The sequence below is a fragment of the Acyrthosiphon pisum genome, chromosome A2 (assembly GCF_005508785.2).
Source record: "Acyrthosiphon pisum isolate AL4f chromosome A2, pea_aphid_22Mar2018_4r6ur, whole genome shotgun sequence".
In the NCBI taxonomy this organism is placed as follows: domain Eukaryota; kingdom Metazoa; phylum Arthropoda; class Insecta; order Hemiptera; family Aphididae; genus Acyrthosiphon; species Acyrthosiphon pisum.
Window position 1 is genome coordinate 16,848,959 of NC_042495.1, and position 15,898 is coordinate 16,864,856.

At 28.2% G+C, this 15,898-nt stretch overlaps 1 protein-coding gene across 2 annotated transcripts; it reads left to right on the forward strand.

Annotated features, from left to right (window-relative positions):
• The first annotated feature begins 2,221 nt into the window (after positions 1-2,221).
• LOC100573372 lies at positions 2,222-10,792 on the forward strand. Of its 2 annotated transcripts, none has more exons than XM_008189545.3 (9): positions 2,222-3,514; positions 3,579-3,842; positions 3,910-4,097; positions 4,181-4,431; positions 4,495-4,761; positions 7,271-7,447; positions 7,564-7,605; positions 7,673-7,925; positions 10,356-10,792. In XM_008189545.3, exons 1-9 carry the CDS (start codon positions 3,234-3,236, stop codon positions 10,505-10,507), a joined length of 1,875 nt encoding a protein of 624 aa, XP_008187767.1. In that variant the 5' UTR covers positions 2,222-3,233; the 3' UTR covers positions 10,508-10,792. The 2 variants fall into 2 exon arrangements, with proteins under 2 accessions (XP_008187767.1, XP_016663713.1); XM_016808224.2 differs by having other exon boundaries at positions 3,913-4,097.
• The last annotated feature ends 5,106 nt before the right edge of the window (positions 10,793-15,898 follow it).

Consider the following 15,898-nt stretch of genomic DNA (forward strand, 5'->3'; position numbering starts at 1 on the left):
GTATTATCATGATTGTTAAATATAAATAAATATCAAAATATATTATAATTTATAATAATAATTTAATAATTACATTTAGTAATTATTATTTAAATTATAAATTACAATACTTAATTATAGTAGTACTTATTTTTTAATTATTATTAATTACTAATTAGTTATAAGTAATTACGTTGGCAACTGGTCAACAAAATATTGTAATGAGTTAGAAGCTAACCAAGTTTATATTTTTATAGGTCTATCGAAGCTACACTCTCATTAAAAAGTAATATTTATTTTAAATATAATATAATTAATGTGAGCCATTGTTTTAACTATTAAAAATTGATTGGATCTTCTAAATATTTTGGCACTTCATGAATTCTTGATAAAAAAGTTTTTTCAGTTAATTTACAAATTTTAATTACATCAATTGATGGTTTCATGTGTCCTTCTCGATATTTGATGTCAATCAGTGTATGGTGTTTAGTCGTATCTTCAAGAGCATTACAACATGTTGGACAATTAATTGTTCGTTTTAATTGTTTGTTAACAAATCCTGATATATGTTCAATGGCATCTTCTTTATAAACATTTATAATTTCTGTTTCATTATGTTGATCATCTTTATCATTAATATTATCTTCCTTTTCAACACAAAGTATATCCTGAAAGTTTTCTACTTTTTTCTTCTTCCTACTTGAAACATGAATAATATTAGTGTTATCTAGGACTGAACAGTTTGCATTTTCAGAAATAGATAGTTCACTGCGAACCAATAATCTTTTATAGCCAGCTTCAAACTGTGAAGCTGTCGGACTGTTATTAAAGCCTCCTTTTGACCTTAGTGCCAAAAACAGAATCTCTTTATGGTCTTGAGATATTTTATAAGAATGGATAAAACTTAACTGTCCGGTCTTAACTACATTGTCAAACAACCTGCCTATACTTCTAAGACACACAATTAGCCCATTAAATCCAGTTTTCCGTGAAGATGTTAATAAAGATGAATGATTTCTATCCTTTATTGTATTTATGTATGCTATAGATGAATTAATAAATTGTTTTATGTCTTCGTGATCTTCTAAATAATGAGGTCTCTTATATTGAAGTTTGCTCAAAAATTTCTGGTATTTTCAAAAATAAAATATATTATTTATAATCTTACAAAATGTTATTGTGGATTCACCGTTATCAAAATTTGCAAATTTTTTCAACTTACAATAAAAAAGAGCATCAGTATCACTATTGCTGAACACTTGCGTAGCCAAGCAAACCTTCATTATCCCCTTTGGCATAAATTCACTTTAGCAACCCAGCACCTTTTTAATTTTTTTTTTTTTGAAATAGATGTACTTCGACGAGTTAAGAACGGTGGTGCAAAAAAAATTTGCGGAAACCATTATTTTGAAAGTTATAGACATCCGAAATTTGCAATTTTACGTTTATATATACGTATGCGCCATGCGCGCAAGACTGTTTTAATGCCGTGCGAAGTAATTTGAGTTTGGTGACCTGAGCCACTTTAATATTATACTTATGTTTCTTTAACAGACTGGCGACCGGAGCCGTTAGTCGACGGGAGGTCCCTTGAGTTTGAAGATTGCCGCGACTTGTGTTACTTTAATGGCAGTTTAGCTCCCCCTCGCCATTTTGAATTTTTTTTTTCGAAACTTATGTACCTAACTCATCGAGTTAAGAACGATGGTGCAATCAGAATTTGTCGCTCTCACTTAGTTTCGAAGTTATGGTTTTCCAAAGTTTTCGATTTTACGTTTACACACATGCACGCAACACTACTATAAAACCGCGCATGGCTAGCTGGTAGTTACCCTGTGACCAACTTGAGGTGGTGTTGCACAGCAAGTCGGGGGATATTTTCGATTTGTGGAGCGGAGCAACGGCGCCGAGGACGTAGCGACGAGTGCCGCTGGCATGGCATCACTGTACGATGTTTTTTCAAATTGGTGGCCCACTTGGGGAGGTGTTGCATAGCAAATCGAGGGATATTTTCGTTTTTAATTATCCGAGCGAGCGCAGCGAGCGAGTGACCCCGTTCGGTGACTCGGTGCAACAAAAATTGAATATACTAATTTATAGTAGTGTTATGCGCATGCGTATCAACGTAAAATCGCAAACTTTGGATAGCTAAAACTTCCAAAATAATGGTTTCCGCAAATTTTTTTTTGCACCATCGTTCTTAACTCGTCGAAATACGTCAATTTCGAAAAAAAAATTTTAAAAATGTGCTGGGTTGCTAAAGTGAATTTGTTCCACTAATTCTTTTATGTACTTTCATTCAATAAGGTTATAATTAGCACCCCCTAAAAAATCTTTAGGTGTTTGGTCCTATTGAGTCACGAAAAAACCAGGAGCTTAAGCACCCCTTAATTCAAATGTCTAGTTGCGCCAATTATTAGCACCTATTTTCACCTATGCGCAACTCTGAAAACACGGCATAACTCCGCTCAGAATCTAAAATTAATTGTTTAAACATCGTAGTGAAACCATACAATATTTTGTAACACAATTTTTCGTTTATTTGACCGGCACACTGTAACTATAGACAATATTAATAATACGCATGGATGAAAAAACTAATGCAAATGGTCCTCCATGATATTTCCAGACGCATAGTTTTTTCTCTCTCGACTACCTCGCCCACGGGTTTCTCTCTCTAAGCGCTGTCCATTAGTTAATAGGTCTATGGAACTACTACTATTGCCCGTCTATTATACCAACGCTACCGATATAACGCTTCTCGTTTGGGCATCCAAATGACAAGGGTCCGCCGCTTCGTACCCAAAGTTCTTCCACTCTACCATCTAGTCACTGCCGTAAATTCCCCCACTCGCTACACACAACCGGTGGTCAAGATTGGACGAATTTTGGTCGGCGGTCGACAGTCGCCACCCAGAAGCGTTCTATCCATAGATGAAGAAGTAGCGACGACGCAAAAACGACATATAAAAATATCAACGACCGTCGTTCAGTCATCGGTGGTTGATCAATACATTGAGTACTTACAGAACGACTCAAGTACTATTCGGTTCTAGTTTACTGTAACATAAGTCCGGTGCTCCGATTTTTGGTCTGTGAAACGTTTATCACTGACGAACGCGGTCAGCGCCAAACAATAGGGCAGAGTCTCGATACCCGCTATTCCACCGATCGTCTTGAACAACGATCATTGTTACCGTTGCGCACTTGCGTGACCCGTCTGATTGGGCATTTGAAGATCAAAATCCGGTACGATGACGACCAACGATCTGAAACCACAATGTGACCCCGACGACGAAATCGTCGTCCCTGCCTACTCGTCCACCAACTCTGCTGATACTGTAACCACCAGCTCCGCGAATACCGCCACTACCACAATCCTGGACTTGCCAACCGAATTGATTGAGTATATTTGCTGCTATGACTCGTTGAAATTGATTGACGTCTTTAACCTTGCTGTTTCACATTCCAAACTCAAAAACTCCTTGTTCCACGAACGAAACTCTTGCCTTTGGAAATCCAAATTCATACAAAAGTACCTATGCTTGTGTGTTGTATTTTTTTTGGCTTGCTTATAACAGATATTTTATTTGTGTTAGATACGGTTTGTTGGACGACGAGGAATATAGAGTTGTTATCGACGAACAAAACACTTGGAAAGACGAGATCATGTTGCGTATGTGTTTGGATAAAGCTGTACCTGCTGAAATTATACAAATGCCATGCAAATACATGAAGTTTAAAAATATACCATATCATTCATATCCGTTAAGTCAATATTTGCATTCAAAAAATGAAGGCCATAGATATTATATTCTATCAGCGACTGCAGCTTATTATAATCAACTACAGAGTAACAAATGGTATTTTTGTGGTTTAGAGTAAAGTAGAATAATGTTTGACTTATCAATATTTATTTTTATCATTCAGCAGTAATGAAAATTATGATCTATTGTACATGGCACATCAATTTCTTATTTATTCGTGCCAAGTGTATTTTGGTTACAAGATACGTAATTTCTTAAGTTTACCACCGGCAGAACAAATTGTTGAAAGAGGATTTTACTTACTTGAACGTTGTTGGTGTCCTACAGTTGACATAACATATCGCGATATAAGTAAGTCTACACTAAAAAAAACTATGTAATTTTGATACATTTGTAATGAATGGTGATAATTGAGTTCCTAATGTTTTTCACAGACAAAAGTTTAAATAATATAGCTATTGATGTGTGTAATCGCATTTGTTCAGCAAACCCAGTCCATCCTCTGTTTGCAAATGAAAATTGTTTGCAACAAGTGGTTGAACGAGGAAAATTCAATCTTGATCATGATTTATTTGATGAAACCAGCACAATGTTTATACTTGAAAACATAAGTAAAATCATATTTTCAGAAGATCAACTGGTTTGTCATTGTAACAATGACTTAAATTGCTTTTTTTTGCAGAAGGTATGTTTTCATCTCAATGATTTTATTATTCATTGTCAATAATGATACAAATAATTGACCTAGGTTATTGAACGGAGAAAAGGTTCTGCATTTTTGCTGTGTGTAATATTTGAATCGGTTGCTCGACGATTAGGAGTAAAAGTTATAATAACACCAACTGCTTACATTTTTGTAGACAGTTTTGTATCCTGGTCATCTTCATGGCCGGGAAACAAATGTAAGAACCCTACATGCTACGTGATAGATATTGCTGGTTTTGGTGTCTTGGAGAAGGTTAGTTCAGTCTCAGGGGAATTGCAAGAACAGTATATTAGAAATTCTATACTTGACGTAAGTACTCATAATTTATAAAAATATATTATAACTCGTATAAATAGAATACTCGTAGGAACTTGTACCTAACTCATATGTCATAATAACAAATATTTTGTTTTTTCATTTAGTTAATATTTTATAATTTTTTTTATTGAACCAACATTTTTATATTTACAATCTGTATTTACATGTTATACTGCAATAGTTAAATTGATGATATTTGATTGACGGGAGGGGGAAGCCAACCCACTGGTGGCACCCCTTGGAAAGCGATCAACAGACACCTATAATAGTTTTATATATAGTTGGTGAATAGAAACAAATTCAAATGTAAATATTGTTACTTTGATGTCCACCCTATGTGTTATCAATATATTTTCATCATATTATGAATTGTCAACATATTGGTTTTCAACAACTAGTTTTTATCATCATTTTTATTCAAATACTACAGAAAAATATAAAATATGTGGTCTTACAGAAATATAACTATATGAAATTCATGATTAAGTAAAATTAGATTTCAAAACATTATTCGGGAAAATGTATTTGTGGAGACAATACTGGAATATAAATAGCTAATAGGGCATAGGCGATAGGCCTCTTAAACTAATCTTTTCTAATAAATTATAAACCATTTAACCAATTTTAATGAAAATTGTATACAGATTAATATAATTTATAGGACCTATAATTTTATTATTATATAATACAGTAGAAACCGTTTATAATAACGTTCAAGGGACCAAAGAAAATAGGTCATAATAACCGGTTGTCATTATAACTAAAATGACTAAAATTAAATTATAACTTCAATACATATTATTATTATTATTTACTTATGTAATGTATAATATAGAAAAAAAGTAAAGATAAGAACATTTAATTATGTACATATTATTTAAATTAATTAATTCAATTATTGTTTTAAAAAAAAATCTGTTGTCTCATTTTGAAACTCTTGTTCGATTTTGTCTCAAGTTTTCCATATGTTAGAAATTGTAGAGTGACCTACCCAATTCATTAGGTATGTGGACATTTTTTTCACTTTTTTTTTTAAAAGAAACATGACATTTGATTTTTCTTCAATTGTGGATTGCTTTCGTTTCCACATTTTACAATTTCAAAATATTTAACACAAGAACACAAAACACATTTAATCTCAAGACGATTACTGGTACCCTGATGATAAAATAAAACTGATGACAAAACAAAATTGTCGGTATTATCGGTTGTAATAGTACCTTCAATAAAGTAAAGTCATTATAGATAAAATATTTTTCCAATATAACCAAAAATAACCGTCATAACATCCGTATAGTCATTATATAGACGTCATAAGAACCGATACAAATTAGTACATACAATATAGGAGTTTTGCAGGGACCTTTAATCTAAGGTCATTACACCCAATATGTCACTACAACCGGTGTCATTATAAACGGTTTCTACTGTATATTATATAAAATTTGACTTGACTTAACTTTAAAAAATCGAGATTACTGATTAGGATGGCAAACATTCAATGTGCTTATTTCCAGTAGTCACTGCAAAACACAAATTAACTAATATTACTATATCGTAGACGAAAAATTTGTGAGTTGTGGATAAAAACAGTATATTTTAAATGTCAATACTTCAAGAACTGCTAGATAGTATTTAAATGTATAGATTTATTGTTAGCACACTATATAAAGGATAGAAAGGCTATGTTTAAAAAATAATTTTTTTTGCCCTTACAAAAATGTATTCAGATTTACTTAGTTATGAAATATTTTTTTATCTGAGATTATTCCCGTGTCCTATAAAAAGTTTATCTTTATTTTGTTATAATATTTACTAGTTATACTTGTATAAATAATTATCTAAATTCTAATTTTTAGTTAGTGCACCACAATTAATTATTTTTCTACTTAATCACTAATAATCTACAATTTTAGTGCCCCCAATTTTTATTCACCCAATAAGAGCAGTACTCTACAAATGTAGGTATTGTATATTATTATAAAAGGTCTAACAATACATAGATTAGTTTTAATAGTAAATTATCTATTTAGAAATAAGAAATAAAAAAATGTTAAATTTAGATGTACCACAAGGTTTCAAATTTATAAATTTTAGTTCCACAAGTATTGTGTTCAAATTAGAAGATAACTTTTTTTAAAACAATACTAAAACTACCTATACTTAATATTTTTTATTTAAAAAATCTAGAATCGTCAATCAAAATTTATTTTATATGGCATAATATGTTTCAAACATTTTTGAAAATATATTTACGTAACCTCGAATTTGATTTTTTTTTAACCAACCCATGGTTTAAAATTAAATCATCCAATTGAAAGAGTTGAATTTTTTTAGTACTTTACATAATAAACGGTTTCTGATTGTCCACCTAACTTATACCAACTGAACTACCAAAAATTACTGATAATGTAAACAATATAGCATTTTTAAAAATTAATAATATATTTCAAAAATATAAATCAAATTACTGTAAGGTAATATATGTATATTTTTTTAGTTGTTTTGGTCATTTAGTCAAAACGTGAAATTTATCTCTGCGACAAATAAATATGTGTGGGATTTCCAAACATTCTTAAAACCAGATGATTCTGATCTAGAGTCTAGTTGTAGAACATTTTTTGAGTTTTATGACTATTGTGGATGTCCCTTACTCAGAAATCCGACTAATCCCTATGTGAGTATTTTACTATTCTGCAATACCTTACATTTACATTCGACATAAGTATCAGATATATTATATACCATTTTTACTTCTCAATATCATTATTATTATTTATTAACTATTTTCAGGCTCCAAACCATGAAGATGAGGAGAACAATATTAACGAATATGTAAGTGATAAAACTTATTGTATTTGATAACTGCAACTTTTAACATAAAACTTCTTTTAATGATCAGGAGAATGGCATATTTCCCTTAGAACCAAGAAGACGTGGTAAGAGTACTGATCCTAAATTTTCGATTGGGATGATAATTGAAGTTCTTAGCACTAAATCAAACAACGTCATTAGTCATGGTATTATTGTGGGCTGGGAAAGATTGGCAGAAAACAACTCATCTCCAACAACAGTATATCATGCACTCGCCAAACCTTGGAAGGGTAGTTATTTTGAAAGCCCTGAAATCATTATATTGCGGGAAAACAGAAATGGTATGTTGGAATTGATTTTGTCTATTAGCTGAAAAAGATTTTTTTTTAAATAAATTTTATTCTTGCATTTAAATTCCTTTTCTTATGGTTATTCTATTTTAATTGACTACTTTTACATAACAATATTTTCCAAAAAGGTTAATTAACAGAAAGATATGATATAAGACAAGGTGTGTACCTAGCGTGTTCTTCAACCAAAAATACATGTATGACTTTTTAAAATAATTAAAAACCAAATGTAAATGAATAGTTTCATTAGTTCAAAATTAAACATTAATCGTAATGATTTTATTTATTTAATCAGTTAGATTACTAGGATTATGTCCAGGAAGGACAAAAAAAAAAAAAGAAGATAGACCCAAAGGCCAATATTTAGTTGTAAACCCCTATTGATAAAAAAAAAAAATTTATATTTTTAAAATTTTAAATAATATAATATATATATATATATATATATATATATATATATCACTAAAGTATAATTATACAATACACATAATTAACACAATATATATTTTATCTATCAATATATTTTATATATCAGTGGTGGTCAAACTTTTTTTATTAAAATCTGTTTATACTATATTTTTCCTTTGTGAATCGACTAACAAAAACAATTTTTTTTTTGTATTTTAAGTCTTTATTACTCATGCCAATATTAATAATTAGAATGCCCATATACAAATAATAAAATTAAAGTATTAAGTTTTCTAAAAAAAGTGTACCACATTACATTTTTATATAATTTCAGAATAAGTTTTTGAAGTTTTCAAACGTTTTTCTTGATCATATTTCTGAAATAGAAATAATTAAAATTGAGTAAAAATAGACCATGTTAAAGCAAATTAAGTTGTTGTCTTTGTTAGAATAATATCATAGTTATGTATAATTATAATAACCATTATTTGTAAAAGTCAACACCTTAATTTTCTTTGAACTTGTTTGATTCTCTTTCAAAATAAATATATTTTTTTAAAAGAACAGTGAAAATATGATAAATAAAATAGTTATTTTGTTGGATATAAATCAATGTTAAAAAAGTAAGTTGCATAAAAATAAAATTTTTAATCAATTTGCCATTCAATTAGAATTCCCATACTTATTACAGTACAAATAACCATATTCAAATAATATATTGATTTGTACAGAGATAAAAGTGCGATACGGACTTTTGGGACATAGTATATAATAATATGTGTATTGTATATAAATGATTTTGGGCTTATTAAAGGTATTATGCGATATTCACATATTAGATTTCATTGGTGCTCCCGTTAGTTTTTATAATGTAATTAAGGCTTTTATTAGCTAGATAATAAATTGGTAGGACAGAAAGGAATGTGTAAGAGGCTGTTAAAACTAATAGTGCACGAAGGTACTTTAAACCTGAGGAAGAGGATAGTAATAAAAAAAAGGATATAGTAACAAGAAAGGAGATTACTATTGTTGTGACTAATTCATAATAATGGGTTGGACTTTCATCCATTAACATTATAAGGTCTATGATTTAAACTAATCTAGTTAAACCATATTATACACTTCAAATAAAAATGAATACTTTTCACTATTCATAAAGAAACATTTGAGTAATTGTAAATTATTATTGCCATGTGTGATGTCATTTTCTAATAAACATAAGGTATAGTATTAATGTATAACTACAATCTATACAATCTAAAAAAAATAGTATTTAAATAATTTAAACATTTAATTATCCGTGTTTGGCTGCTGATAGTTATGACTTATGATATTTTAATGCGATAAAATACATTTTGTATTATTTGATTTATTAACTTATTTTTAGAGGATGTCAGTGCACAATTTCTTTTCTCTCTCTTTCTCTGGCCCACACGCAACATAGACAAAACACATTTACTCAGACTCACTTTTTCTATGTTTTTAAATAATCTCAAAGTTAAATAACCTATTACAAAATAGGTAGAAAATAATATTTTTGAGGGAATGACATATCCATTTGTCTAAATATTGTCTCAAAACAATTTAACCCTAATTTAAAATAACAGCATTTTGTTGTTTATTTTGAAAGTTGAATACAAAATCAAATAATAATAAAATATAAAATTGATATATCATTCCCTCAAAAATATTATTCTCTTTCTTTTTTGTAATGAGTGATTTTACTCTAAGATTACTTAAAATATAGAAAAAATGATTCTGCATTAATGCATTTTGTCTATGTTGCACATGGGCCACAGAGAGAAAACAAATAGGCCGCAGACATCCTCTTAAATAATATTGCTATGAACCAAATGAAATTCTTATAATTATTTCACAATCTTATTATGCTTTTATTTAACAAATAATTATATATTTTTGTATTAACTTGATGCTATGTTGCTATTAAGTATAAATGATAAGTGATATTTGTATTACATATAATTTCTGAAACATCAAAAAATTTTGTTACAGAAAAATTGCAGCGACAACTCAAACCAGACGATTTTAGGTTCATGAACATTGGCAAGTTCTTCACACACTACAGTCATGAGATGTGCGCTTTTGTGCCAATTAAGAGTTTGGCACAACTTTACCCCGATGATCTATCTTGCACTTCTGTTTAATAATATAATAAATATGTAATACATAATAATATATAATTTTATGTAAATGATTGTATGTTTTTTTAATAATTTCTGGTATACGAACTTATGTGTTTCTGAACTAGGTACGTTCTCAATTAGTTGGGATAATTGAGGTTCTACTAATTGTAGAGTGCAAACACATCATTATTATGTGAATGATTTACATTATAATTTAGTAGTTCTTAAGTGATTTAATTTTGGCTATTACAACCAACAATTTGTAGATATTACCTAACCTTTTATTTATTTAGTATAATATCCTAGCTGATCCCGTTTCCTTCATTGCCCATTAAAAATGCCAACTCTGTAATATGATTCAAACTTTGTTCAATTCGTTATTTATATTCGGTGTAATGGTCTTCAAAACGTAAAAATGTTCATTGATCGTCTTGAATCTCAAAATTCTTGTGCAAGCACAAATTTCTGATATGAATTTTTTAATAGGTATGCTTTCTTAGAGCACACTTACATGGTGATACCAACAGATACCATGGTAATTGCGAAGTATTATTCTAATAAGCTATCATTGTTTAGGTTCTAAGTCAATCAGTCACATTCGATTATATTATATTATACCCATCTCGCCCGGCGGTGCTCGGGAGATAACGCTTGTGATTATGTGAGCAGTATATTTTCAGGTAGGCAATCCAGTATCCACCCCGGGTGGCTTGCAGACCCCGTGAGGTGTGTACGTAGTTACAAATGTTTTATTAACACGCTTGACCACCGCATAGGTAGACCATTTTTAATAAATATTATATAGGTACCTACATATTTCTACAATCCACACATATAAGTCCAGTTATTAAATGATACTAGTAGATAAGCAATGTTTAGATCATTCCTTCTTGACTCTTGTAGAAAAAACGATTACAGACAAATTAAAAATAACATAATTATTTGATATAATATAGAAATTCAATACACAAATGTTATATTATTATTAATTGTTCCGTAAAGAATTTAAAACGGCCACATAAATTAAATGATGTTTTTTCACTGATTTTATTACTTGACGGTTAACAATTTTCAGTCCTGTAAAGTATTTAAGTAAAAGTATTCAAATGCTTTATTAAGTATTGAATAACTTTTTCAATACTTTCAGCATGATGTATTTTGAATGGTATTTTAAATACTTTTTTTTGTATTAAATACTTTTTGGTATTGAATACTTTGGTTTTTTATTTCGAACATTTTATTTTTATTCGAAATAATTGGTTGGAAAAATATTATTGTCAACTACAATAATGAAATAATAGTTTTATTTAATACTCTGTATTTCTGTGTTAGACGAAGCCCAAAGGTTTGTGAAAATAAGATTTCTAAAAAAAGTTATTGAATATTGAATAACAATATTCCCTTTAAAACTATTAGATAACTATTAGATTACCTACTACCTATGTGTTTATATTACGATAATTAGAAACCCACTTTAAAAACAGATCCCGTAAGGTGTGTAGGTAATTACGAATGTTTTATTAACACGCTTGACCACCACATAGGTAGACCATTTTTAATAAATATTAGATAGATACCTACATATTTCTACAATGCACACGTATAAATTGCAGTTATTAAATGATATTAAATCAATCCAGATCTTCTACTTTTTCGGTGAATTTTCTATTATATAAAACTTGTCTAGATAATTACGAGCACAATAAAAAAAATATCAGCCAAATCGGTCAATACGTTTTTTGGTTTTAGCCAGAATAAAGAACAGCTTTTCATTTTTATATATATTTAGAGATAATACCTATTCAATAAAATGTAATGTAATGCCTATCATACTAGATTTCATTATATTGATTTAAATACCTAATGGATATTCCATTGCTTATTTTTCATAAAAATTAGGTATATTTCTAATAAATAAATGTTTTATTACATATTTGATCCAAGATTAAAATTTAAAAAAAATGTTAAATACAATAGATATTTGTTCCGAAATTTAACTTTCCAATAAATGTATTTTCCATTCCATTATTGGTTCGAAAATTGTTTTTCCCGGTTGTAGTTCGTTTTTTTGTTGTAGGTGCAACACCGATTTGAAAAAAACCGTCGACAACAAGTACCTACGCTAAACAGGACCAATTTCCCAATTTATTTTGATTTTAAAATTGAACATTTTATAATTTTTTAACCACTATAAATTTGAAAGTTTTTCATATTTTGTCAAAATTTGAGTTAAAATAGTTATAAAAATTTTTTTTTTATATGATCCAGATATTCAAACAGCCGTTTGGCTTTTGATAATCGTTATTGTTCAGATTGATATTAGTTAATACAGGGTTTCAGTAATCTGGAAAACACACAACTTTTGAAGTCTGAGCCCCCCAAAAAAATGTCAAGTATAAAAAAATGATTTATGTTATTTACAATAAATTATTCATTCCTAACACGAATGCGCAATTTTTGTCAAAAAAAGGCAATGGCAATAGTACCTATCCAACCCTGTCATTTGATTGTGGGCACTATATCTGAACCTAGTCAAATAATGGTCTATTTTGATAGTATTAAGTACAAAGTATTTTCTATTGTAAGAACTATAGATATTTGTTTTAAGATATTTCATGTATTTAATTTGGAATACCTACCCAATACATTCCTTGAATGTCTGGTTATTCATCCAACAATTTTACTTTAACATTGTATCAAAATATGATAAGCCCTGTCCTTATCCAAATAATATCTGAATTGAAATAGGTATTTATTCTAATACTTAAATGGTAAACTGTAGTTACATACTATTCAAAAAGCCGTCTTTTAAATTAAATATTTCTAAATTTTTTCAAGTAAAATGTAATTTTTATCTTTATATTTAGCAGTTATCTGTTACATTACTTGTATAAGTTAATTGCCTTTATTATTATTTTAATACAATATAATATGGTTTTGTAATTTTTATTTTGGTCACATTTAATTTTATGTATTACCAATAAGAATTATTAAACTTTAAAATATTTATAAACTATTATTATCAACCATTGTATTTTAATTTTTTAATTTTTTCCTCTTCAGAAAGTAAATAAATTACTCATTTTTTTATTATTTAAATTATTAAAAGTTAATTATATTGTTTTTATTTTGGATTCATGTCATTTTATATATTTTATATATTGATTATAAGAACTTTTATACTTTAAAATATTTATGTATGTTTATAGTTCTAAACTATTATTATTACATATTGTATTTTCATTTATTTTTTTTTCCTGTCCATGGATACAAATTAAGTACTCAGTTTTTAACTGTTTACATTATTAAAAGTTTATTATACTATTATTATAATATAATCTTATGTAATTTTTATTTTCGATTCATGTAATTTTATATATTTGTTATAAGAACTATTATACTTATTACATTTTTTGATACAAAAGAAACATCTTTAATTTTTGTAATGAATTATTTAGGTATTTGATATGAATCCGTGTGTTGCCGAAAATTAAATTGTTTCAAAACACTTTTTCTGTTGACATTAACGATGTTGAATCCAATTTACAGATGATGGAAGTCGTAGAATTGCAATACAACGATTTTCTTAAAAATACTTTTAAAGAAAGTAATGACTAGGGCTAGGAAAATACAGCACTAAAAACCTACAATAAAGGAATTAAAAAATTGTCAATAATGCTACAAAAAAAAAACATTTTAACTAAGAAAATGCAACTAAAAAAGACTTAAACATTTTTAAGTTTAACTGAAAAATATTTTTAATATCAAAAAATAATTTATTAAACACATTTTTATATGTTCACACCAAGTAATTCTTAGAACAACTAAGCACAATTTATAAAAATTGAAAAAAATAAATTAAAAATTGTTTTATAAAATGTCGATAAATGTCAACGTATTATGTAACCACTACTCCCAGCTCGGTAATCACTTTGAAAAAATCTAAGAATCTATTTTCAGAAATATTTTCCGATAAGGCGATAATATTTCACTACGATATCACGAAACAACAATATATAATAATACAATTAAAATAAATTAATAAATAATAATTTAGATATATATGTCGTAAATGTTCTAAAAATATTAAAAATGCGTATAATTAACAAAAACTAATTAAAAAGCTAATAAACTGACAAAAAAGTACCAAAATAGCATTTATTTATGAATATCATAAGAAAATGCAAAAAAAGCAAAATCAAAATTGCATATTTGAACTCTGTGATGAATGAATCGAATTTTGTTTTTGATTAGCTATGTCCTGTAATACTATGAAAGAAAATGGGAATGCTACAAAATTCTAGCCCTAGTTATGACCTAAAAATATTTTATTCATGTCTTTCTGAAATAGATTTTAAACGCATTAAAAGTTTTGCTAAAAAAATGATTACTGCTTTCGATAGCACTTATATTTAATGATAAACTCAGGCATAACTTTAAAATGATTTAAAATTCACTAAAACCCTTAGGTTCAAAGTTCTACAACAAATTACATCGTCTTTTGATTTTGTGAATTATTTAATCATAGTTCGGTGCAAACATAATATGCCGTTCATTGAGAAAATGTGAGTACATTCAAGCTCGGATTAAGGATCAATATTGGGTCCCGGAGGACCATACGCTTAGTAGGCCCCTTTTTAACTTTAACTTCAAAATAATTATATCTTTACATATTAACGAATTTATAATATTGTATAATTTTTTACTATATAAAAAATATACGGGGTGTATCTTATGTCATTGTACGCTAGCTTTTTTTTTAACAATCATGGATCGATGCATCGATATATGCATCATGATATGGAATTTCGTCAAAACAAAAAAAAGACGTAGTGTTTCTTATTTTTAACGGGCAATTTAACTATAACATTTTCAAAATTTTTAAACACGCAGTTGTAACAATATTAAAATCGACTTTATTATTTCAAATGGTAACTACTATATTTTTTGATGGATTCTGGTAAAACTTTTTTTCTGAACATTTTGACAGACAAATGATTAATTTTGGTTCACTAGGTTATTTACTTTGTCCTCTAAAGTATAGTAAGTATAGTATTATGCATTAATACTTTCAACTGAAATACCTAATTTACAAGAGCTAAATATCTTTTTCTTATAACTACCTTTTTATATACCTACTTAAATCGATAATCTAAAATGCTCAAAAAAAAAAAAAAATACGTAAACAAAATTGTTGGCAAACATGGTTCATTATTTATAGTAATTTTCGGGATATAAAATTGAGAACAATTTTATTTTATAACTAGTTGATCCCGTGCACTTCGTTTCCCGTTAAATGTTCCAACTCTATATGACTCAAACTTTGATCAATTCGTTTTTAATATTCGGTGTATGGTGTTCAAAATCTATCTTAACTTTTCTGTTGCCTGGTAATGACGTAGTAAATAATAA

What these genes read in the sequence shown, in the direction of transcription:
- LOC100573372 (XM_008189545.3), top strand. Translation starts at nt 3,234, where the DNA reads ATGACGACCAACGATCTGAAACCACAATGTGACCCCGACGACGAAATC. An exon ending in CAACTACAGAGTAACAAATG is followed by an intron (nt 3,843 to 3,909) that starts GTATTTTTGTGG and finishes TTTATCATTCAG; the next exon opens with CAGTAATGAAAATTATGATC. An exon ending in ATTGCGGGAAAACAGAAATG is followed by an intron (nt 7,926 to 10,355) that starts GTATGTTGGAAT and finishes ATTTTGTTACAG; the next exon opens with AAAAATTGCAGCGACAACTC.